Genomic DNA, 24,729 nt, shown 5'->3' on the forward strand with positions numbered 1-24,729 from the left:
CTGAGATATTAAGAATAAATAAATGTGCATAATGTGGAAATGAACAGATTTTATTTTTATTTATTCCTACAGCTGCTGCAGGTAAAGTTCCAGAATGTGGAGGAATTTAGTCTCACAATCACAAACAATAAATATTATCTGAAAGTTGGGTTATTGTTGTTTATCAGCACAATACAAAAAGATTCCTGTTAGAAATATTCCAGTTAAGACTCTAGAATATCATGATTTATGTAAATTTACCTCAATAACTAGTTAGCCATTAGCAAAACACTAACACGAGCTAACAGCTGGACGACCAAATACCAGACGATTAATAGTAGCTGTAGTATAGTTGTACAAGCAGTAGTAGTAATACGAAAAGTACAAGCAGCAGTAGTAATATAAGTAGCTGTTAGAGTCGTAGACGTAGCATCAGCATGTGTAATAGTATTACAAGTTGTAGTAGCAGTGACAGTATCAGCAGCAGTAGTTGGTAGTCGCATTACTATTAATACCACCAATACTACCAATTGTAGTTATAAAGCCTAACTCATGTATATCCAGATTAGCATCTATCTGGATATACATGAGGCTGGGACGCAAACCGGGGATGTTCTCAAATTGAACTGTAAGTTATTCAAATTCACTTCATAGTGGCGCAAACTTCTGCCACACATATAGTTCTAATATTTTTGATAAATTGCTAAATTAACCTTTACCTTACTATTTTAAATTGTTAGGCAAGTTTGTATCATAAATGCATTTGTAGGGTTTTAATCCTAATTTTTGAATTTTTCAGTGCATTTGAATAATATTTAAATTACTGTGGTGAACAATCAATAATTTCATTATTGTTAAAACACAATAGCTAACATCCCAAGTGCAATTAATTCATGTAAATATTCTTAAATTCATGTTCTTAGTATGGATATATAGTGTGAATACGTCACCTTTTTATTAATTTATAGTTGTTTTGTTTTTTTGGGGAGGGGGGTTGCTTTTCTTACTGTCACTTTGGCTGCTGTGACATTGCAAATTTCCCCTTGTGGGACTAATAAAGGATATTCTATTCTATTCTATTCTATTCTATTCTATTTGTTATATTTGTTAAGTAAATTTGTACAATACTGTTCTTAATGTCTGTTGTTTTGAATTTGCAGCTTAATATATAATTAATGGTGACTGCAGAGTTTGACTTGACTTGTCTTGTGGATGGAATATCTTGGCTGTTATTCCTCCTCTTCTGCAAAGTGTGTTTTGGTCCACACTTGAAGCGCTGGTTGATGTAATACACGGTGTGGTACTGCAGGGGGCGGTAGTCCACCTCAAACTTCATTGTCCAAGACTGTTAAAAAGTGAGGAAGACAGTGAAGCACCTCGCTCGGCCCGCAGGCTGCACCGAGTATTGCACCGTGGAGGGTAACAGAAAAATAAATGTTGTCCCAATACCACGCTGAAAGATTGTCGTCGTCCTTATAAATGTGCACTATGAGCGGGTTACCGGGGACCGCCGTCGTCCAGGTCACCAACCTGTCCTCGGCTGTGAGCAGCGAGCAGATGCGCACTCTGTTCGGTTTCCTGGGAGACATCGAGGAGTTGCGGCTCTACCCACACGAGTAAGATGAACCTTCCGCGGCATTACTCGCTAGGCAACACCGCGGATGTGCGGCCTAGTCGCGGTTGTTATCAACATGCATATATGGCGTGATAAATAACTAACCTGCCTTTTTTCTGTTTGTTTTCCCTTCCACAGCAATGCTCCTCTGTCTTTCTCCTCCAAAGTGTGTTACATAAAGAACCGAGAGCCTTCCAGTGTTGGTGTGGCGCAACCTCTCACCAATACTGTTTTTATTGACAGAGCTTTGATAGTAGTTCCATGTGCGGAAGGTGAGTGCTGCCTGTTTCGTTTCTACAAGTGACAGTAAAATGTCTCAGTGGATTTGCTATGTATGGCTTGCTCCTTTTGAATTCAGTCGTTTGGAATTTTTGGTTGAATTCTGGGTTTTTTCATTCACTTGGAAAATTGGCAAGTTGTGCCACTGGTTAGTTCTGATTTCAGCCATTTTTTTTCTTCCACCAGTTTTTGTTTCGCCTCACTGCAGCCCTATAGATAGATAATATCCCAAAGCACCCAGTCTAGGTTTCTGTTTGGTGTTAATTGCAGATTGAATCCTTATTTTGCTCATTCATCATCTTCACTCTGACGTTTGATCACTTCAGAATCACTTCCTAACCTCTCACTTTGTGTGTGGGCATGTTTGTCAAAGGTAAGTGGTCTAAGTATGTGTCTAAATGATTTAGAAAGTGGGTTTTAGAATCTATGAAAATGAAGCTAAAGCTTACTGAGAGTGTTGTGCAACTCCTTCCCTGCTTAACATTTTCGATTCGCTGCATCTTCAGGAGGCCAATGTTCAAAATTACATGCCACTGACAGACCGAATAGAGCCAAAGCACAGTTTAATCTCAGTTTTTCATCCTCTAAATCAGATGTTTTTATTCTTTTTTCCATACTAAATCGACATCTCACTGTCATGTCATCACCAGAAATGAAATCTGTTCATGTCAGCCTTTTAATGATCTGTCTTGTCTGTTGTTCTTGGTTGTGGATGGGTTTTAGCTGAAAGAGGTGTGAGTGCAGTGTTGGTAATCATCACTGTCTTCCCTTTCAGGATGACGTTTTTGCTTCCCAAGGGCCGCAAAGCTACACTCTGGACCCCCACAGAAAAGTAGGTTTAATGCTCACAAACTGGAGTCACCGTGATGGAACATATCTTGTTTTTAACTAGAGAATCTCCCACTGAATCTGGTTGCCTCTTTGAAGACGATGGTTATTTTCACAAGTGTAGGAAATTTAAAACCGCACAAACATACGCTACTGTGCAACAGTTTGGGGTCACCCAGACAATTTCATGTTTTCCATGAAAACTCACACTTTTATTCATGTGCTAACATAATTCCACGAGGGTTTTCTAATCATCAGTTAGCCTTTCAACACCATTAGCTAACACAATGTAGCATTAGAACACAGGAGTGATGGTTGCTGGAAATGTTCCTCTGTGTTCCTATGGAGATATTCCATTAAAAATCAGCTGATTCCAGCAAGAACAGTCATTAACCACATTCACAACTTTTAAACGGTAGTGTATAACAGTCTGCGCGAATGGGCACAATTTATTACTGGACCGTGGACCAGTAAACAGTAATTTTTTACTGGACCGAATATTTTATGCACAAATGTACCAAAAGTTGATGTATAATTTAATTTTGATAATTGTTATACAAATTTACTACTTTATTAATTATGTTTGCAGGTATGTATGAAACCAAGATCAAGATTCTAGCTCAAGAAAGCCCTGAAACAGCCTATAAATCACAGAGCAATGTGGCTGGGTCAAGCAGAGCGACCTTGTAGAAGCAAAATGAGTTGTGGTTTATTTATTTTCTGTTTATATCATGGGTTTTTATCGCGTGATATCGCTGTTCACACGAGAGCCTCTCTGAGGAGCAGCCCTCCCCATCCGGACGGTGCGCCGCTGCGCTGCGCTTGCTGTGTGCTTTGACTTTCGGAGCAAGACGGCGGCGCTTCGTTCCGTTGCGCGGCGCGATCGCATTATGTGGAACTTCGGGGTTACAGGAAAAAAATTACACCGGACATGAGACCAGTAATGTAGTAAGTTTTACCGGACCTTTGGTACACAAATCGGATTTGACCGATGGTCCGACGTCATTGGCGCACACTGGTATAATCATTATTGTGTCACCGTGATGGAACATATCTTGTTTTTAACTAGAGAATCTCCCACTGAATCTGGTTGCCTCTTTGAAGACGGTGGTTATTTTCACAAGTGTAGTAAATTTAAAACCGCACAAACATACGCTACTGTGCGAAAGTTTGGGGTCACCCAGACAATTTCATGTTTTCCATGAAAACTCACACTTTTATTCATGTGCTAACATAATTCCACGAGGGTTTTCTAATCATCAATGAGCCTTTCAACACCATTAGCTAACACAATGTAGCATTAGAACACAGGAGTGATGGTTGCTGGAAATGTTCCTCTGTGTTCCTATGGAGATATTCCATTAAAAATCAGCTGATTCCAGCAAGAATAGTCATTAACCACATTCACATTGTCTAGACTGTGTTTCTGATTCATTTAATGCTATCTTCATTGAAAAAAATGCTTTTCTTTCAAAAATAAGTAAATTTCAAAGTGAACCAAACTTTTAAACGGTAGTGTATAATCATCATTGTGTGTTTGTTTCCTAGGTGCCTTTGGTGAATGGTCAGATGGGCCCGTCTGTTCGTCCTCAGATGAGCCAGGCGTCCATGGCCCGTCACCCGTCTAGAGAGCAGCTCATTGATTACCTGATGCTCAAAGTGTCCCAGCAGCCTCCGGGGCCTCCACGCATTCCACACGACGGTCTGCAGCAGGAGGTGAATGATAGTGTTTGTACTGAATGACTTGTAGAAACGCTGAGATTTGAAGCGTTGTGTGTCCAGTTTGTGCTGCTCTGCAACATTCGGACAGTGATATAATATCCTGGAGGAGCCTCTGTGCGTTAGTTGACCTGTCATGCATCACTGTGGCTGTCTCAGCTCTTTCAAAGCGATGAGACCAGCTGAGTGAATTTATTGGCACCACCCAGGATAGATTCAACCTGTGCTGCTGCTCCAAGTTCAACCAGTTCGAACTCCCAAGGATGCAAGTCTGTACTTGGTGCAAGAAAGCTCAAGGCCCAGCCCATAACCGGCTGTACAGCTTCAGTTTGTTGTTGAGCTTTAAATTTGTAAGCTTTAGAGGTGCTGGAAGGTGGATGTTTCTAACTTGTAACTGAGTCAGGGCAGCATTTCCTCTTGTTTTTAGGCTTTGTGATAAACTGAGCTACTCCCCCTGCTGACTCTTGATTAGCCTTATGTTTGACACTTTTTGTAGAACAGATAAAACAAATTCATCCCGCTTTTTTTGGTGATTTGTGGCATCATAACTGTGCCTTGCCTTTGTTACTCTGTGTCCATAGAGGTGCAGGACTTTGTTTTATTGAAAAAATGACCCAACAGTTAGCGTAATGTGACAAAAGCAAAAAAAAAAAAGCCAAGAAATCTGAGGTTCAGATTGTAAACATGCTCATCTGAAAGAGGCATGAGCTTCTTATTCAACTCTAAAATGGGACTATTTATTTCTGGGAGTGTTCAGGCTTTGAGTCTTTGGAGGTAAAAATCTGATGTTGTCCTTTCAGCAGAATTTAAGTCTCTTGAGTTAGAATGTTAGTAGCGACCATGACAGTTCCAGAAACATCGAGTTCTCGAACTTCCTGCTAATTCAGGAATATTGTGTAATTACCCGTGAATAACTGTGAACAAAATAGCTAATGAAAGTATGTGGGTGTGTTTCAGATCCGTGTGAAAGTGGAGAAGAATCCAGAGCTGGGTTTCAGTATATCAGGAGGAGTGGGAGGCCGAGGAAACCCCTTTCGACCCGATGACAATGTAAAGTGTCACTGTGGATCAGCACTAAGAATCCATCGCTTTGTGAATTCTGTGTGTGTAACTCTTGTCTTTTGAATCGTGTCATTTCAGGGTATATTTGTGACAAGGGTTCAACCTGAAGGACCAGCATCCAAGATTCTTCAGCCTGGAGATAAAATTATCCAGGTATTCTGCTGTCTCTGCAACCACAACTGTTTAGTGATCATTCAAAAGTCCGCAACGTGTTAATCTGCGTGTTTTTTCACAGGCGAACGGATACAGCTTTGTGAATATCGATCACGGGAACGCAGTGTCCCTCCTGAAGAAGTCGTCCGCCCCTGCTTCCATAAACCTACCGACATCCTCCAGCTTACAGACTGTTCTGTCGTCAGTTCATCCCAGATGTGGACATATCGCATCACCAGACCCGTACACACCTTTGCAATATAAACGGATCACAGTTTCTCAGAAGAAATGCACTCTGCATGTGCTCATATAACGAGACAGGAAAACAGAATGGAAAATCACATTTTGGGAGAATATGAAAGGTAGTTTGTGCTTGCTCGGCCTTAATCTCTTTTCCGATTTTTACCCTTTTTTCCAAGGACCGAGACCAGAGGGACAAAAGCCGTGTCTCCCCATTATTAGTCTTTGAGGTAAACGTAAGCTAGCAAGTATCTGTATTTCCGCAGAGATTGATGTGGAAGTTATGCTAGTTAACCAAAGCAAGTTCAGCAATTGTGAAGAGAAAGTAAAAGCAGGAGACAACTTGAGAAAGATTTCGGAATAAGGTCGATGTTTCACTCGTATTTTTATTTTCAAGGGCTCCTTCTTCCAGGCAGCCATAGGTGAGATGAGTGGGTTTCAACAATGTGGCAGTCTTATTTCCTTTTTTATTTACATGGGAGAAGACCACAGGTTGCCTTTTGTGTCTATGAAAACGTTTTATCAAGCTTTTTACACATCACTTTGGAGCAATCCCTTTTTTGTGTGTTTCATTGCTGTACAGAGAATAGAGTTGGGAGAAGCAAGTTGTCAAGTGCCATAGACCTTGAACTGTTTGAACAGGGGAGGACCTTTGACCCCAGAACCCAAGCAATATCCCATATTCACAAACATCTGAGTACATCTGAGTACACATTTGCAGCATAATGGCTTAAAAGCAATATTCAAAGCCTTTATTTTCATTCACAAAATATCATTTTTTTGAAGCAAAACACAACTTTTTAGTGATCCCTGATGATTTTACATGATTTTTATATTGTGAAGAGTCTCTCTGTTTTTTTGTAACGAAACGGCACAGGAATATATATGGTAGTGCTTAAAACAAAACAAAAAATAATCTCTGCATTGTGTAAAGGTTTGTCACTTTGCCTGAGACTTTTGACTGTCTGTCCTGTAGAATACAGTATCTCCTGATGCTCACGTGTGAAATAATCAACTGTCGACAAAAACTAATCCAGTTAAAGCTGCATCTCAAAAGAACTGTCAGAAGGACAACTGTGGGTTTTTTAAGGTGGTGTCATAAGTTTTAATTCCTCAGCCTGTTAATATTCATTCAATGGTACAGTGATTAATTATTCAGTGAGACGTGTTTCCAAAAGAAGTGGAAATGATAAAACTCTCATGACAAGTCATGGCCCCATAATTTCCAGCATTATATTTGTGACCACTGAATTGTTTGTACGATATATATATTAGCATTTTAATCCTACAGTGTTTTAACAAATAGCATTCCCCAACAGTAGATAGTGTTGTCTGCTGTACTCTTCTTGTGTGTAACAAAGTCTAATCTGTATTTTATGCTCATGGCACTGGCAAACCAAAATGAAAACACTGTGGAAATGAACTAAATTTTTATCCCTTTAATAATAATGACGATAATAGTTGTGCTGTTTTAAGGTAGCGATTCTAAATGAAGCTGTACCATTTAGTTTTAAAACTCATTCTGATGTTTTACAGGCAAATGACAACATATGTGCATTTCCAAAAAAAGAAATTCACACAGCATATTGTATTTTACACAGATGAAATTGTTGATTGTAATTGTTTCCATTTTGTTGGTGATTTTTGTTGACTTTAAAACTAGGGGGAAGAATTTCTGGGCTAATGGTCACTTTGTATTCATGGCAAATTAAAAAAAAGTCTGACATTGTAGACAATCTAGGGAGATAAAATCTGTTTTCACACTTTCTTCATCCATGTTGGTTTGTTTCTTAAGCTCCCATATTGTTCTTATTTATTTAGCAGTCTTCTGTGGAATTTTAGACCTTATTAATCAATCTGTAAATACTCCAAAATGTTTGAGAAAAGAGGTAATGGCATTAGTGACTTGCGATTGTAAAACCAGCAATAAATTGCAATGCAGAGGCACCCATTTTAATGTATAGCTAGTATTTCTAAGGTTTCTCTGGAAACAGTCACAGTGAGATGATGATTGATATGCATTTATCCAACATTCCAGATTTTGTACATAATTACCTGTTTCTGAAGTAACCTGTGGAAAATAAACTAATGCTGTTTAACACTGATCATTCTGTCAACATTGCTTCACCTCTGGTGCCACCCTCAGGCCAAAATGTCTCTTTTTCAGTAGTTTTGTTTCTTGGTAGTCCAGAGCAGAAATTATGTTTCCAAATTGTCACTTGTCAAGAATCCATTTTTCTCGAGGTTTCTTCCTGATAAAAAGGGAGACCTGTTTCTCCACACTCTTTAAATTTGTTGGGTCTCCATATACATTAGCCAGGTAAATTAATATCATATATATATATATATATATATATATATAACTATGGAGTCACAGGAGTGCCAAATCAAAATATAAATCAATCAATCAATAAATGTGGAAATATAAAGAGAAATAACTAAATGTGGATATATAAAGAGAAATAAATAAAAAGGAAAATTGTCTGCATTTAATTTTCCTTTTATTTATTTATTTCTCTTTATATTTCCACATTTATTTATTTAATTATTTATTTCTCTTTATATTTCCACATTTATTTATTTATTTCTCTTTATATTTCCACATTTGTTTATTTATTTGTCTTTATATTTCCTCAGTCCACCAAGAAAAGGAAAAATGCAAATCAGTTTGCTCTGGACGGGGGATTCTGAACACAGGATTCCTGCCTGACACCAGCTCCGAGCAAGGCTGAAGTGAAGCCATGTCACCGTTGAGCTTCGGCTTATTCTGCCACCGATAAGAAAATAAACATCAATTTACCGAATTAGCAGTGTCCTTTCAGTGTCTGATGGCAGAATCAGCCGAAGCTCAACGGTGACACGGCTTCACTTCAGCCATGCTTGGAGCTACTTAGCTGAATGTTTCCAGATAAATAAAAATTAAATGATATTTAGAAAAATGAAGGTTGGTTTGACCTACCACGAAGTTCTGTTCTCCATTGCATTAGCCACCTCTAACCCTTCTAACCCTGTCTTCTTCATCTTCATCTTCATCTTCTTCATCTTCATCTTCTTCTTCATCATCTTCTTCATCTGTCTAACCCTGTCTTCCTCCTTCTAACCCTTCTAACCCTGTCTTCTCCTTCTAGCCCTGTCTTCTCCTTCTTCCTCTGTCTAACCCTGTCTAACCCTGTCTTCTTCTTCTTCTTGTCCTCTTCTTCCTTCTTCTGTCTTCCTTCTTCTGTCTTCTTCTTCTTCTTCTTCTTCCTTCTAACCCTGTTGTCGTCTTCTTCTGATTGCAGAGGTCTTACAACTTACAAACCTCTTATGTTGGTGAACTACACCTTTGCATCATTGATGCTAGTTTTACTTTTCCACTGTAGACTCCCATGCAATCCTCTCATGCCCAATTTGCACTACTATCCAGCTCAAACCCATTTGTGAGTGGACACAAAGGGAGTCCGTGAGCAATTACATCACAATCTGTGATTTGACTTGATGTTTCGAGCTGCATTTATTCCACACTGCACTGTGTGATTTTGGTGACCCATCCTGTTGTATTTATTGTAACTTACAAACCTCTTATGTTGGTGAACATAAGCGGTTTGTTTACTTCTCCACTGTAGTGGAGTCATCCAATCCCCGAATCCACAATTTGCACTACTATCTAGCTCAAGTCGGACACAGGATGGTGAACAAAGGTGTTAACCTTTGTCTTACTTCTCCACTGTAGTGGAGTCATCCAATCCCCTAATCCACAATTTGCACTACTATCCAGCTCAAGTCGGACACAAATACAGTCCGTGAGCACAGTCTGTTATTCCAAAGATCTACTTTTGTCTTACCCTTTTGTGAACCCTCCCTCTTGTACTTACTGTAATTTACAAACCCCTTAATTTGGTGAATTATTCTCAGTACAGACTGTCATCCACATGAAGCTCAAACACGGCCTAGTCTCATCACAGTTACAGTTTTGCGAACATTGTCCTTGTGGACACAAATAGCCTGATTGGTGTTTAATTCGTTGCAAATGCAATGGGAACTTTGACTACGACCGGTCAAGCCAACCTCCACGTTAATGTAAGGCATTTCAGCTGTATATATAGTCCACTGACCGGCTGTTGGTCTCACTCATGGTGTTCGCTTATTTATGTGGAGGCATTTCCATGTGTGATACAATCTCCCAGGAAAACCTGACCACCCCACGGTGGTTTGACATTTTTATTTGCTTTAGTTTTCGTGTGAGCGGCTGGATTTGTTTAGTCTGAAGCTGCCGCTTGGAATTGTGGGTAATGCTTGTTACGTTTTGATCCGAGTCTCCAGGTGGATGGAACGTTAGCATAGACTACAGTATGGTCAGCTTGTCTGCCGTTGACCTTATTTTTGGAGTAAGACAGGGTAAGAAGATAAATACTTCTAACCAGTAGCATTGTTTTGTTGTACGTTAAGTCAGCGACTTGTGAAGAGTTGTGTTTTGTCGTGTTTCAGCAGTTGGTCCAGACGCGTTAGCTAGCTAAGCGGCTAAGTTGGCTAGCGGGCTAACTTACCGCTGAACACCTGTGTTAGTTGCTGCCTCAGCTGTCCGTCATAATTCCAATGAATTTCTCAACTTGTATTTCTCTGCTGTGTATTTCAGCTTTTAAAAACGTTATTGTGCTTTAACCCGTTCAGCTGCACTGAAGTTCTGCCCCTTACAACCCGCCCGGCCTGCAGGCAAATGTGTCCCCCGACATAAAGAGCCGGATTCTGCCCAAGGTTTTTTTCCCTGTTAAAAGGGTGTTTTCCTTGCCACTGTCGCCTTGGGGCTTGCTCTGGGGGTCAGGCATATGGGTTCTGTAGAGCATCTTGAGACCATTTGACTGTAATTGGCGCTATATAAATAAAACTAATAACTAGTTAGCCATTAGCAAAACAACTAACACGAGCTAACAGCTGGACAACCAAATACCAGATGATTAATAGTAGCTGTAGTATAGTTGTACAAGCAGCAGTCGTAATATAAGTAGCTGTTAGAGTCGTAGATGTAGCATCAGCATGTGTAATAGTATTACAAGTTGTAGTAGCAGTGACAGTATCAGCAGCAGTAGTTGGTAGTCGCATTACTATTAATACCACCAATACTACCAATTGTAGTTATAAAGCCTAACTCATGTATGTCCAGATTAGCATCTATCTGGATATACATGAGGCTGGGACGCAAACCGGGATGTTCTCAAATTGAACTGTAAGTTATTCAAATTCACTTCATAGTGGCGCAAACTTCTGCCACACATATAGTTCTAATATTTTTGATAAATTGCTAAATTAACCTTTACTTTACTATTTTAAATTGTTAGGTAAGTTTGTATCATAAATACATTTGTAGGGTTTTAATCCTAATTTTTGAATTTGTTCAGGGAATTTGAATAATATTTAATTACTGTGGTGAACAATCAATAATGTCATTATTGTTAAAACACAATAGCTAACATCCCAAGTGCAATTAATTCATGTAAATATTCTTAATTCATGTTCCTTAGTATGGATATATAGTGTGAATACGTCACCTTTTTATTAATTTATAGTTGTGTTTTGGTTGTTTTTTTTGGGGGGGGGGTTGCTTTTCTTAACTGTCACTTTGGCTGCTGTGACATTGCAAATTTCCCCTTGTGGGACTAATAAAGGATATTCTATTCTATTCTATTTGTTATATTGTTAGGTAAATTGTACAATACTGTTCTTAATGTCTGTTGTTTTGAATTTGCAGCTTAATATATAATTAATGGTGACTGCAGAGTTTGACTTGACTTGTCTTGTGGATGGAATATCTTGGCTGTTATTCCTCCTCTTCTGGCACAGTGTGTTTGGTCCACACTTGAAGCGCTGGTTGGTGTAATACACGGTGTGGTACTGCAGGGGGCGGTAGTCCACCTCAAACTTCATTGTCCAAGACTGTTAAAAAGTGAGGAGACAGTGAAGCACCTCGCTCGGCCCGCAGGCTGCACCGAGTATTGCACCGTGGAGGGTAACAGAAAAATAAATATTGTACCAATACCACGCTGAAAGATTGTCGTCGTCCTTATAAATGTGCACTATGAGCGGATACCGGGGACCGCCGTCGTCCAGGTCACCAACCTGTCCCTCGGCTGTGAGCAGCGAGCAGATGCGCACTCTGTTCGGTTTCCTGGGAGACATCGAGGAGTTGCGGCTCTACCCGCCCGAGTAAGATGAACCTTCCGCGGCATCACTCGCTAGGCAACACCGCGGATGTGCGGCCAAGTCGCGGTTGTTATCAACATGCATATATGGCGTGATAAATAACTAACCTGCCTTTTTTTTCTGCTTGTTTTCCGTTCCACAGCAATGCTCCTCTGTCTTTCTCCTCCAAAGTGTGTTACATAAAGTACCGAGAGCCTTCCAGTGTTGGTGTGGCGCAACATCTCACCAATACTGTTTTTATTGACAGAGCTTTGATAGTAGTTCCATGTGCGGAAGGTGAGTGCAGCCTGTTTCGTTTCTACAAGTGACAGTAAAATGTCTCGGTGGATTTTGCTATGTATGGCTTGCTCCTTTTGAATTCAGTCGTTTGGAATTTTGGTTGAATTCTGGGTTTTTTCATTCACTTGGAAAATTGGCAAGTTGTGCCACTGGTTAGTTCTGATTTCAGCCATTTTTTTTTTCTTCCACCAGTTTTTGCCACAGGTGATGGGTTGTTCGCCTCACTGCAGCCCAATAGATAGATAATATCCCAAAGCACCCAGTCTAGGTTTCTGTTTGGTGTCACCGGATGGTTTTCGACAGATAACATGAATGTATTAGAAGCTGAATTATGTTAGCCTCATCCTCACTGTAAATACTGGAACAAGTTTCTTTTAATTGATGTTACTTGTTTGGAAATGACTGTTTAAGTCCATGCCCCGTTCTCGTCGTTCGTGCTTCTTTTCTTTGAACCCCCTCCCCTTAGTGCCACTGTACAGTCAAATGATATCGCCCTCTAACCTGATGCTTTTTGGTCCACGTGACCTGGTCTGGTGGCTATACTGAGTTTATTAATTTGGGTTTTGTAATGTTTTTTCTGTGTGATATATGTGTGCATATCAGATGACTAGACTGGCCCAGCTGTTACAACTACACTAGCCCTGAGTCAGGCATTGTTTCCAAAGCCACTATCGACCCGAATCGGGCCAACGGCCAGCCTTCCAAAGGGGGAAGGTGACAGGAAGATAGCCCGCTGAACCTTCCAAAGATGGACCACCTTGTCCTCTTTTATTATTTTTCTTTTCTTTTTGGTTTGTTTTCCCTTTCTACTTTCCCATTGTTGTCCACTCTCTACTGTCTCTATCTAGAAAAAAAAAACTGCAGTATTGCTTATCTCTAGCGTTGTTTTAATTTGTTATTTTGGTTTGTTGTTTTGATTATTGTCCAACCCCCTCCCCCTCTCTCTTTCTGCTACAGCTGCAGCTTGGTGTGGTGATTGAATTCTGTCCAGGTTGCTACGGCATACCGGTGGGGACGTGATACACAATGGGATATTAGGAGGAGCACTAACACTTTTACTCTCTTGTCTCCCACACCGTAGTGAGGGGGCTAGTCTTTGCGACAAAAGTGAGACCCAGTAATGAAAAACTTTATCTCATTTCAACAGAAAATCTTTACAGTTATATTTGCTCTTCTGATCAGTACTGAAGTCTGTAGTAGAGGGCACCATTTAGAAGTTTTCCTCACATTACTACACTGCCGCCTCTGATATGGATGTGTTTGTGTTTAGCAATAGGACAGAAATTATTCAGTTTAGCATCATTACTCTCTTCATGACATCCATTAATGGCTTGGCGTCGTTATTGCTTTGTTTTGAAATATATTTCCCTAGCACTAGAAGGAAACCTGTCATGTTTAACAGACTGTAATACATGCTCAGTCCCCTCAGCTATGATATAATGGATTTGTAGCTTTTTTGTGTGTCTTTAATAAGTATTAATTTCCTCTCCAGCAAGGAAGGAGATTAGAAATCCAGAGTGGAATGAGCAAATTCCTAATTCGTTGTTTTTTTTTTAATAGCTAAGTTTTGGCTAAACCTTTCCTGCAGTTCTTAAAATTGTTGTTTCTTTCTGTATCTGATGTTCTGTGTGCTAATTAGTTGATGCAGCCATTGGGGTTGTCTTGTGTTGCACACCTTTCCAACACTGCGAAAACGATCGCCTACGGAAAAGCGCCCATGCTTGATATCGTATGGTTCATGACCAATATGTTTCCAGTACAGGTGACCCATACATCAAAGTGTTGACTCATTCTCTGCATTGTGTTTTTTTTTTCTTCTTTCTTCTTCTTTTTTTTTTGATCTATGAAAAGAGAACCAAGGACAAAAATCACTGTTCTTGTTGTTTGTGAAATAAGTTAAAATTTTTTGCACTTGATTGAAATAATAATTCTGATTGAATGAGATTTTAATACAAGCAAAAGTAAGGATGCTCGGTCTCCAGTAACCATGAGTAGACAGTAGAACACTTGTAGGCTGTATGGGGAAGTGTATGCTCTCTTTCTCTCTAGAATACAGTGGGCTAATTGTGCAGACATAGAGGAGACAGAGAGAAGAGTCCCTCTATTGCCTTCACTAATATCTGCTGTTGTCCTGCAGGGAAAATCCCGGAGGAGGCCAAGGCTTTGTCACTTTTGGCACCTGCCGCCCCGGTACCCCAGTCTGATTCCTGGCGGGGGATTGCTGCCAATTCCTACTCCAGCTCCACTTCAGAACGTGAGTCAGCATCCTCTCTTTGTCCCGTCTTCTCTCGTGCTCGTGAAAGTTTAAGCATCTCTTTTGTGTGTGTTTTTTACACCCGCAGCTGAACCTTCCCTTAGTGAATCGGATATCAGCTGGTCTCGACTCAACAGCATCGGTACACTCTCAGCCCCCGCTCATCGGAAACGTGGATCCCTCAAAAGTGGATGAGATCAGGAGGACGGTATATGTCGGCAACTTGAACTCACAGGTAAAATAAAGTCAGATCAGTGAAGAATATACTCATCGTTCATACACCTGTTTGTTTAAATCAACACGTCACTTGTTGGGGTTCTGTCTACTTATCTGTGGCAAGAGCATAATGGATATATGATATCTATAGTAATTACATCAGTATGCACTCAACCTGACAAATTCAAAAGATTTGCCTGCTCATAATGATGACTGATCAAGGAAGCGAGCTGCTGTCTTGTCTTCCAGAATACATACTTATTATTCCACAGTAATACTGAATTAAGTTCAAAGATTTACAATGTTGTCCTATATATATGCCATATACTTTTGAATGTTCTGTTCTACAAGAAAGTACAAATTGAAAGATGAAGTTAAAAATGAATTTCTTTGGTCCATCTCTGCAAACCCCAGCGATGTAACTTACTGATTTCTGACCTTCTTGGTGCCTTTGAACAATTCCACTAATTCTTGCTGAAGACAGGGTTTCTGCAGGGCATTAAAAAGCATTAATAGTCATTAAATGGATTTTGTGAAAATTAAGGCCTTAAATGGCATTAAAAATCATTACATTTGATTCTCAGTGGTATTAGAAATTCTTTGTACAGTTTTCAAGAGAATATTTGATAGTATAATATGTAATTATCGACTGCGATTCATCAGATATGTGCATCTGTGTAAAACATGGCGAAGCATTGCGAGAATTGTTCTGGCCAGTTGGGTATTGGCAGGCTGGATCAGGTGGAGGAGAGCTGGGAAAATGCAAATTCCAGCAAAAATGGCTAGAAAACATGGATTCCAGAGGACTGCAGCCCGCTGGTAGTCAGGGATGGTTTCCGGATTCAGAAATACTGAGATGGAGGGACAGCTTTCATAGAAAAATCGTCTTTACAAAAAAACAACCTGTGTAATTTATTGAGTTCATGGCCATGGCATTAAAATTTTTACTGTATAGCATTAAAAATGGCATTAAAAAGCGATAAATTTGAACTGGCTGATTTCTGCAGAAACCCTCAGTAGATTAGATTAGGTTCAACTCTGCTGTAATGGAGCGCAGTACAAGTACTAAGATGAAAAAAATACAGTTTCACATCTGACCAGAAGTGCAAAAGAAGTAGTAGAAGTGAATTATATGCAGCATGTGATTGTGCAGTATGAACACGTACAGACAGATGTAATGTGTCACAAGACTATAGCTATATTTTTAAAAACAGAGGATTATTGTTTGTTTTTAAGCATGCCATAGTGAAACAGAAGTATAACGTGTATTTGTTACAAGCTGTTTTGTGCTTCAGGTTTGGTGCTCCAGCCAGTATTATCAGCAGGACTGGCTAATGTGGGATCGACTCAAAATGAATTACAGTGCCTACGCTCAGTGTTACCGGTGCTACCTCCTTACTCATTCATGTGGCTTTTAAAGAGCTCCTATTATGAACATTTCCGAGTTCATAATTACATTATTGGGATTCTTTCTGGAAGTAATAGTTACATGCAGTGTTCAAAAAACACATTAACTTTGGTCTTTGTAAATTTGCGAACCTGTTACGTGGCTGAATATACAACCTTAAAAGCATCATATGGCCTCTTAGTTTGTTTTCCAGTATTTTGAAGGAAAAGTGAGGTTCTGTGCCACAGAGGAAGAGCTATCGGCCTTTAAATAGAAAAACAAGACTTATTTGCAGGATCAGGTCATTGTTGGTTTTGGTCTTTTTTATATGGGGTTTGTCAGTAGCAACCATTTCGCTCATTCCTTTACTTTTGCAAGTTGCCTCATTTTTGTCTAGTCTTTCTAGTTGGCTGTCATCGTTCATGACAAATATGAACGAAATGCAGTCTCAGCCAATAATCTTTATGGCCAGCTATTGGTTCTTAAGCTCTATGTGACCATTAGAAGAGATAAATAATGCCTTCAAGTGCAGAGGAGTACACCATGACCTACTGTCAGCCACTAAAATAAAAAATGCATTTACAAGTCCTAAGAATACTTAACAAGCACTAAATTCATTCTGCTCAAAAATGAGCCTTAGAAAGTAGTACACCGTGAAAGTCTTCTGTTTTCTCTTGTCTGCTGCATGCAATAGTGTGTCCATTATGCTTCTTCACAACATGAAGACATCATAGACAGTGGTTGTGATGCCAGCATTGCTCCTGACATACTTTATATGAATGTGAAGAATTAAATAGTAAATCCAGGGAACAGATTACAGGCATATCAAAAAATATATATATATTTTTTTCTTATGACCTTCTGTTTTGCACCGTGTAAACAGAAAACAGGTGGTGGTATTAATGTCAAACATTTATTTGATTTTCTGTTTTGTTACGTACAGCTGGAATGCACTAAAATGTTATGTATTGATTCATATGTGTGATTCACTATTTTCTTATCATATTTAAATACTTTAACCAGTGTGATCATGGAACAAATATTTTTTTTTTGCATTCTGCATTTTACATTTGAACAGCCCTGTTCTGCTTCTGGGCCTGAAGACTTTTACTCCTCTGATGTAGTTGATCTTTCCTTCCACAGACCACCACTGCAGAGCAGCTGTTGGAGTTCTTTAAGCAGGTGGGAGATGTAAAGTTTGTGCGTATGGCTGGAGATGAGACCCAGCCAACACGCTTCGCCTTCGTAGAGTTTGTTGAGCAGGACTCTGTTGCCAGAGCCCTGACGTTCAATGGAGTCATGTTTGGAGACAGACCCCTGAAGTATGTCATTCTTCTTATAAGTTGATTTTGCAGTCATACTTTACCAACGTCACACATTATCAACCTCTTGCCATGATTCATATAATCTGGAGAACATGATACTCTTTGGTTCTTTGTATGAACTGATTGATTGTTTCATGTCTTTCAGGGTTAATCATTCCAATAATGCCATAGTAAAACCCCCAGAGCTGACACCGCAGGCTGCTGCTAAAGAGCTAGAAAGTGTGATGAAGAGAGTGAGGGAAGCCCAGTCTACCATTGCTGCTGCCATAGAACCAGGTATAGCAATTTGATTTGCTGTATGTAGAAACGTTTGAGTGACACAGCTGATGTGATGTTGTATTTTGATGCTGAAACTGGTCGTGCTCTGACAGAAACAAAGAAGCGTTCCTCCAGTCGGTCAAGAAGATCACGGCGGTCACGCTCCCGTTCACACTCCAAAACACGGAGGAAAAGGTCTCGCTCAAAACACAGGTGCCTGTCTCATCCCTGGAGGTTCCTCTCTTCACTCTACAGTCTTGATATTATGATTGTGATGGTATTCAGGTAGTGAATTCTTTTTTTTGTCTGTCTTGAAGCAGACCATCGCAGAGGTCGTGGCCAGGGAGTGACTCCCACAGTTCCAGAGGCAGTCACAGGAGGCGCTCTCGCTCCAGAGACAGGAGACGCAGCCAGAGTCGCTCCAGGTATGTTAGAAACAAAACAGACTGTATAGACAACAAAAAATGAAACGTGAAGTCAGAGTCTTAAACCTGCACTGTGGATATTATTATTTTTTAGCCTAAATCCTCTCCTCATGATGCTGGCCACCTCTGTTAGAATCGCTTACATCCTCGGTTGAACAGATCATGCACATCTACCCCTGTTATGTAATGGCCTAGGTCAACGTTCAGTTTTTTTGTGTTTACTGAAAACCCTGAAAAAATGACTTAGGCCAATATTTGAAGAGGGTGTCAGAAAAGAAGTCCTATGCATAAAAGTTAGGCGAAAGTCACCGTAGGTCTTATTTGTTCTGATACCTCAGTAAACATTTTAGTGACTTCTGTAACAATTGTAGTCACTCTGGGTTCATTGTTAGCTTCTAAAGTCCTGCACCTCTGTGATACAGCCCAGCTATGGCTAAAAGTAGAGATGTTTTCAATGCAGGATGACAAAGTTATAGTGCCATAAATGATTAATAAAGAAAAAGGCAAAAGTTGAAATTTTTAGTTTTTTTATTTTCCAAAAATTTAAAACGTGTTTTTAAAAAAAGCAAACATGGTGACTTAATATGCTATAGATGTATTATCAAGAACTTCTGTGACTCTCGCTCTGCTAGATGGCTGCGCTTACAGGTGCCCAGGATTCACTGTCAGCTTGGCAGAGCAGCTTTCTCCCATAATGCACCTCGGTCATGGAACAACCTCCAAAACACTGTAAAGCTCAGTGATTCCGTCTCCCGTTGACAATTCAAGAACTTAACAAAGGAAAATGTAATCCATGTGTGTAACTGCTTTTCCTGATCTGTTTTTTCTTTTTGTTTGAACCTGTTTCAGTATTTCTTTTTTATATATCTGAATTGTCTTAATTGTTTTTAAATACTTATAGTATACATTTTGCATTGTCTCTTATCTGTTCTGTGTAAAAACAGCCTGCAGTTGAGCTGAAAAGTTAACATTTTTTTTGTTGCTGTTGATCACAGCTGAGTCACTAATAGGTTCTTGGTTGGGTCTAGGATAGCAGGATTTTTGTCTTTTTATTTTATACAATTTAGTGTGATACACACGTGGACAAAATTGTTGGTACCCCTCAGTTAAAGAAGGAAAAACCCACAATTCTCACTGAAATCACTTGAAACTCACAAAAGTAACAATAAATAAAAATTTATTGAAAATTAAATAATCAAAAACAGCCATTACTTTTGAATTGTTGATTAGCATAATTATTTAAAAAAACAAACTAATGAAACAGGCCTGGACAAAAATGATGGTACCTCTATAAAAGATTGAAAACTATTTGACCAGAGTGACATGATTAACTCAGGTGTGTCATTTAATTGACATCACAGGTGTTTCCAAACTCATAATCAGTCAGTCTGCCTATTTAAAGGGAGACAAGTAGTCACCCTGCTGTTTGGTGAAAAGGTGTGTACCACACTGAACATGGACAACAGAAAGCGAAGGAGAGAATTGTCCCAGGACATCCGAAAAAAAATTATAGACAAAAATCTTAAAGGTAAAGGCTATAAGACCATCTCTAAACAGCTTGAAGTTCCTGTGACAACAATGGCTCATATTATTCAGAAGTTCAAGACCCACGGGACAGTAGCCAACCTCCCTGGACGTGGCCGCAAGAGGAAAATTGATGACAAATTGAAGAGACGGATCGTTGGAATTGTATCCAAAGAGCCCAGAGCAACCTCCAAAGAAATTAAAGGTGAACTCCAAGGCCAAGGTACATCAGTGTCAGATCGCACCATTCGTCGTTGTTTGAGCCAAAGTGGACTTCATGGGAGACGACCAAGGAGGACACCACTGCTGAAAAAAACTCATAAAAAAGCCAGACTGGAATTTGCAAAAATGCATGTTGACAAGCCACAAAGCTTCTGGGAGAATGTCCTTTGGACAGATGAGACCAAACTGGAGCTTTTTGGTAAGGCACATCAACTCTATGTTCATAGACTCAAAAACCAAGCATACGAAGAAAAGAACACTGTCCCTACGGTGAAACATGGAGGAGGCTCGGTAATGTTTTGGGGCTGCTTTGCTGCATCTGGCACAGGGTGTCTTGAAAGTGTGCAAGGTACGATGAAATCTGAAGACTATCAAGGCATTCTGGAGAGAAATGTGCTGCCTAGTGTCAGAAAGCTTGGTCTCAGTCGCAGGTCATGGGTCTTCCAACAGGACAACCATCCAAAACACACAGCCAAAAACACCCAAGAATGGCTGAGAGAAAAGCGTTGGACTATTCTAAAGTGGCCTTCTATGAGCCCAGATCTGAATCCCATTGAACATATGTGGAAGGAGCTGAAACATGCCATTTGGAGAAGACACCCATCAAACCTGAGACAACTGGAGCTGTTTGCTCATGAGGAGTGGGCCAAAATACCTGTTGACAGCTGCAGAACGCTCATTGACAAATACAGAAATCGTTTAATTGCAGTGATTGCCTCAAAAGGTTGTGCAACAAAATATTAAGTTATGGGTACCATCATTTTTGTCCAGCCCTATTTCATTAGTTTGTTTTTTTAAATAATTATGTTAATCAACAATTCAAAAGTGATGGCTGATTTTGATTATTTAATTTTCAATACATTTTTATTTATTGTTACTTTTGTGAGTTTCAAGTGATTTCAGTGAGAATTGTGGGTTTTTCCTTCTTTAACTGAGGGGTACCAACAATTTTGTCCACGTGTGTAAATGGTGTGCGTGTTTTAAGGCATCATGCCTTCCAGACCAGCTGGTGGCTACTGAACTGTAATAACACTTTGTTGTTCTTGTCTTTGGCAGTAGAGGTCAGCATTGTGGAGAAAAATTAGAAAATGTTTCCATTTTTTAAAAACTTTTTGATACAAAAAGGTGATGTCTATTAGACATCTATAAATTTTTCATAAGTGGCTCATATTGTTTCAACAAACGCACTTAATCAAGTTACTGTTTTGTTATCAGAGGCCACAAAAGGAGGAGTAAAGAACGATCCAAGAGCCCTCGAAGGAAAGCCAGATCACCTTCACTGAAAAGGTAAATCCACCACATTTCTTCCCTGAGTCCGTGTCTGTTCTGTGTTTGGCAGTGGATGTGTGTGCATGACAGATATCAGGGACTTGGTGTCTGTAAGGTTTGTTTTCAGTATTGATTTGTTTTTATTGATTTCTGCAGAGGTAAAAGGGAGAAGAGGAGGGAGCGCAGCAGGGACAGAAAGGAGCGCTCCACATCGAGGAAGAGGAGTCGCAGAGACGAGGACAGGATGAAGAGCAGAGCCAAGCCAGTGAAGGTGACAAATCTCACACTTCAGTCACAAATAATAATGATCTGGAAGAGAAATACTTAAAAATTTAAAATTTTGCAGACAAAAGAGGAAACAGATTGGTATCTACTAAATGCCCTCAGCAGATTTCCTCCAAGTAATCTTGTTTCTTTGATGAATGTTTCCACTCCTCCCCAACGTGAACTTCCAACCACATATGCCCTACTTCTGAAAGTGAGCTTCAGAGATCCTCCAAATGATAGTTGTGAGGTAAAAAAATGACACATTTTAGACTTATCACACTTCATCTTTACTGTTGATAACAATCAGAACATTTGTTTGACGAATGACAGCCAAGCAAATGTTCTCCTCAAAAACCACTCTCAGCTTGCAAGATTCTGTTTGTCGTAGTTGCAGTGAAGGTTTTTCACAGTTTTGTCACATACTTTGCTTCACGGCTTTCTCAAGTGATGCAACTGGTGAAACAGTTTTTAGAAGCAAGTGCTACCTTTCTGTGAGCTGAATTTTTATTTACCTTCTGCAGAACTGCAGCTGTGAAAAATGTCTTTGAAACGCCCTGATGTTGCATGATTAACATCTTCCTATGACCAGTGCGTTCCAAAGAATAACTTTACCCAAAACATGACTAAATACTGTTGTACTAGTGAGGCAGCGTGGATGGAAGCTTTTAAGGTCATTAGTGTGTGATTGTCTGTGAACAAGAGAATGACAAAATTGAAAAGCACTTTTTTGATAAAATTCTATTTAGGTTCAGTGCAGTTGATATTTTTGACATGGGCCAGTCTAGCATGACACTAAACTAAACAGTGCAACATATCAGTTACAGACCAACTAGCACATGGTTCAGCACTTTCCATTCAGAGTGACAGCAGTAGGGCACTTACCAGAGCAGATCTGAATGATATCCTGATATATTCCCAGGCAGTAAAAATTATAAATCATAGTTGATTATTTAATCCAATCCATTTCAGTCATAAACACTAGTAACAGACACCAAATGACAGTAAATATGTGTGTCTGTGAAAGTGTGTTTGAAAGTCTCCTGTATTATTAAGTGCTCTGGTATTTTTGGTTGAACAGGTTTAATTGTTCGTCATCGTTTCAGGTGGAAGTGGACTATGACAGAGAAGGGAAGGAAGAATATGAAAGCGACAGAGAAGACTCAGCCACACCAAGCGAGGACATGACGTCGTCACCCTGCGCTCAGCACAACGGCAGCTATAAGACTCACCACGAGCAGGACGTCTCTGTGGATTCACGCAGCACCAAGTGACTGTTAAAGCACCTTGGACACTCCTGCTCCAGCAAAGTATCCTAACGCCCAGCGTGTGCGTATACATGCATAAACACTGAATAACCACTTAACAGTCACACACCTCTCTCATTATCATCTCCTGATTTCCTCCTTTTGTACATTCTTGACAACACAGATTCTTGTAGTTCAACTCAAATACCCACCTAAAGGGTAAGTGAGCACTCGGCCACACAAAGTCTACGAGCTCAGAAACTACTCTATTGTCAAAACAGCAGTGTTTATTTCAAGGCAGCTGAATTTGATCTCAGAATATTCTACAGATCCTGCAGCATCCTCATTGCTTGAAGACTTGAATTCCTTTCTCTAGAGGCATAAAGCTCTAGATAGTGACTAGAAGAGATTGGAAGCGATATACAGGCCTGAGCCAGCTTCAGAGACTCTCTAGTTTTGTCACAAGAATGTCACTTTCAGGCAGAAATCCCACAAAAAAAACAGAGCACACAGTCATTTCTCACTCACATATTGAAGCTGGATTCAACTGTGGTTTTGTCTTTGACATGAAAGGGATGTTGACTATGAACCTGAGAGAATTCAAAAGCCTTTTATTTCTCCAAGATATTACATATATATATATATTTTTTTTAATTGTCTTCATATTGAAACAGTCTGCTTTAACAGTAATAGGGTTCATTTATTTGTGGAATCCAAGTTTTGCCTTCTTACTGTGGTACAGTTCATGCCTGTAGTGCATGAGAAGCGGTTGAAGTTCCCAAATGGTAAGAGAAAAGGAGAACAGGAGCCATTTGTGGCCCTTAGGAGAGAAATATCGATTTACTAATTAGCTTTTTATTCAAAGTGTTTAAACATGGCAACCCAATTAAAAAGATGTAATACCCTTTAAGTAATTTTCAAACTGCAGCTGGTTCTGTCTGGCTGCAGCTATTAACTGAGGCTATGTCCACACTAATACCTGTCATTTTTAAATGCATCGCTTGTGCTGCATTCACACCAATCAAACACACTATTGCCGCATTTTGAACCCTAAAGTTGAGACTTTTTGCAAAAACAGAGACTTTTAGAAACTGACACCTATCCTCATGAGACTTTACTGTCACAGCGTCCCTCACTCATCACACTCTATCACATGAGCGTTTCTGGTTCCCACCCTTGACTGTCAGTGTTTAATTGAGCAAAGATCACTATCTAGGCTACAGGTTGTCCACTAGTAGATATTGTGCTGTGAAACAACTCTCAGCCTTTTCTTTTTTGTTCTTTCCTCTGAAGCATTTTCTACAAGCAAACAAACAAACCCCTGTTCATGTTTACACCAGAAGCCCACATGCCCACCAGTGTTTAAGAACGGTCATGTGAAAGTTTACTCAGACACAGTAGTATGCACAGAGATCCTTTCTGAAACGGTGCTGAAATGTTCACCAGGACTGAGATCAGTTTCATTTTAAAAGGAACTTATGGCTGTAGCCTGAGTGTGAAAGCAAACGGAGGACTTGGATTTTAAGGGTGTTCTTAATGTATTCTTTAGTTCTAAATGTCTTCGACCCTTTCTCTCCTTTGGCCTTTAGCAGTGGCATCTAAACAGGAGCTTTATACTCTGTCATGTCAGCTACATTTGTCAGTACGACATAAGCCTCATAATAATTGTAATATATATGTATAAACACCAGCTTTTATTATGTGTAAGCTGACAAGCTACGAATTGTGCAATATGTGCCCTAACCATCTGACTATCAGGAATTTACTAAGAATATATTAAATGGGTAAACCTGGAAATACCAATCACAAGGTTTCTTCAGAGACCAGTATAATTCGACCTAAAGCAGCATTTTTAATTTCACAGTTTGACAACAACTGAGGTAAAACTTCCTTCATTCTGTCTGAAGCTTTGTGGGTTGTAACCTGCTTCGGCTGTTGTGTGGCTCTAACAGCAACTTCCCATATGTAGTTTGCTTATTGACCGAGTCCCTGCTGTTGACCCCTTAG

The 24,729-nt window shown here is 39.8% G+C and overlaps 2 protein-coding genes across 21 annotated transcripts in view; both read left to right on the forward strand.

The window, feature by feature from the left end:
• Nucleotides 1-7,980, forward strand: part of erbin (erbb2 interacting protein) — an 88,192-nt gene extending 80,212 nt beyond the window's left edge. For 6 of the 20 annotated variants that reach the window (XM_022191602.2, XM_051938470.1, XM_051938466.1 and 3 more), the window contains 3 exons: nucleotides 5,378-5,470; nucleotides 5,561-5,635; nucleotides 5,718-7,980. In XM_022191602.2, coding sequence (XP_022047294.2) covers nucleotides 5,378-5,470; nucleotides 5,561-5,635; nucleotides 5,718-5,948 — 399 coding nt within the window. In that variant the 3' untranslated portion in view covers nucleotides 5,949-7,980. Of the gene's footprint in view, nucleotides 1-2,648; nucleotides 2,706-4,249; nucleotides 4,418-5,377; nucleotides 5,471-5,560; nucleotides 5,636-5,717 lie in introns of all 20 variants that reach the window. The other 14 variants (XM_051938469.1, XM_051938468.1, XM_051938479.1 and 11 more) reach the window with 7 other exon arrangements.
• Nucleotides 1,329-22,941, forward strand: srek1 (splicing regulatory glutamine/lysine-rich protein 1). Its single transcript, XM_051938484.1, is given in 12 exon segments — nucleotides 1,329-1,595; nucleotides 12,195-12,328; nucleotides 14,469-14,515; nucleotides 14,517-14,585; nucleotides 14,674-14,820; nucleotides 17,332-17,510; nucleotides 17,659-17,789; nucleotides 17,885-17,984; nucleotides 18,089-18,196; nucleotides 21,158-21,229; nucleotides 21,368-21,482; nucleotides 22,582-22,941. Coding segments are annotated over 12 exon segments (1,407 nt in total). The 5' UTR covers nucleotides 1,329-1,458; the 3' UTR covers nucleotides 22,750-22,941.
• Nucleotides 22,942-24,729: the final 1,788 nt, after the last annotated feature.

Source organism: Acanthochromis polyacanthus, chromosome 18, assembly GCF_021347895.1.
Source record: "Acanthochromis polyacanthus isolate Apoly-LR-REF ecotype Palm Island chromosome 18, KAUST_Apoly_ChrSc, whole genome shotgun sequence".
In the NCBI taxonomy this organism is placed as follows: Eukaryota; Metazoa; Chordata; class Actinopteri; family Pomacentridae; genus Acanthochromis; species Acanthochromis polyacanthus.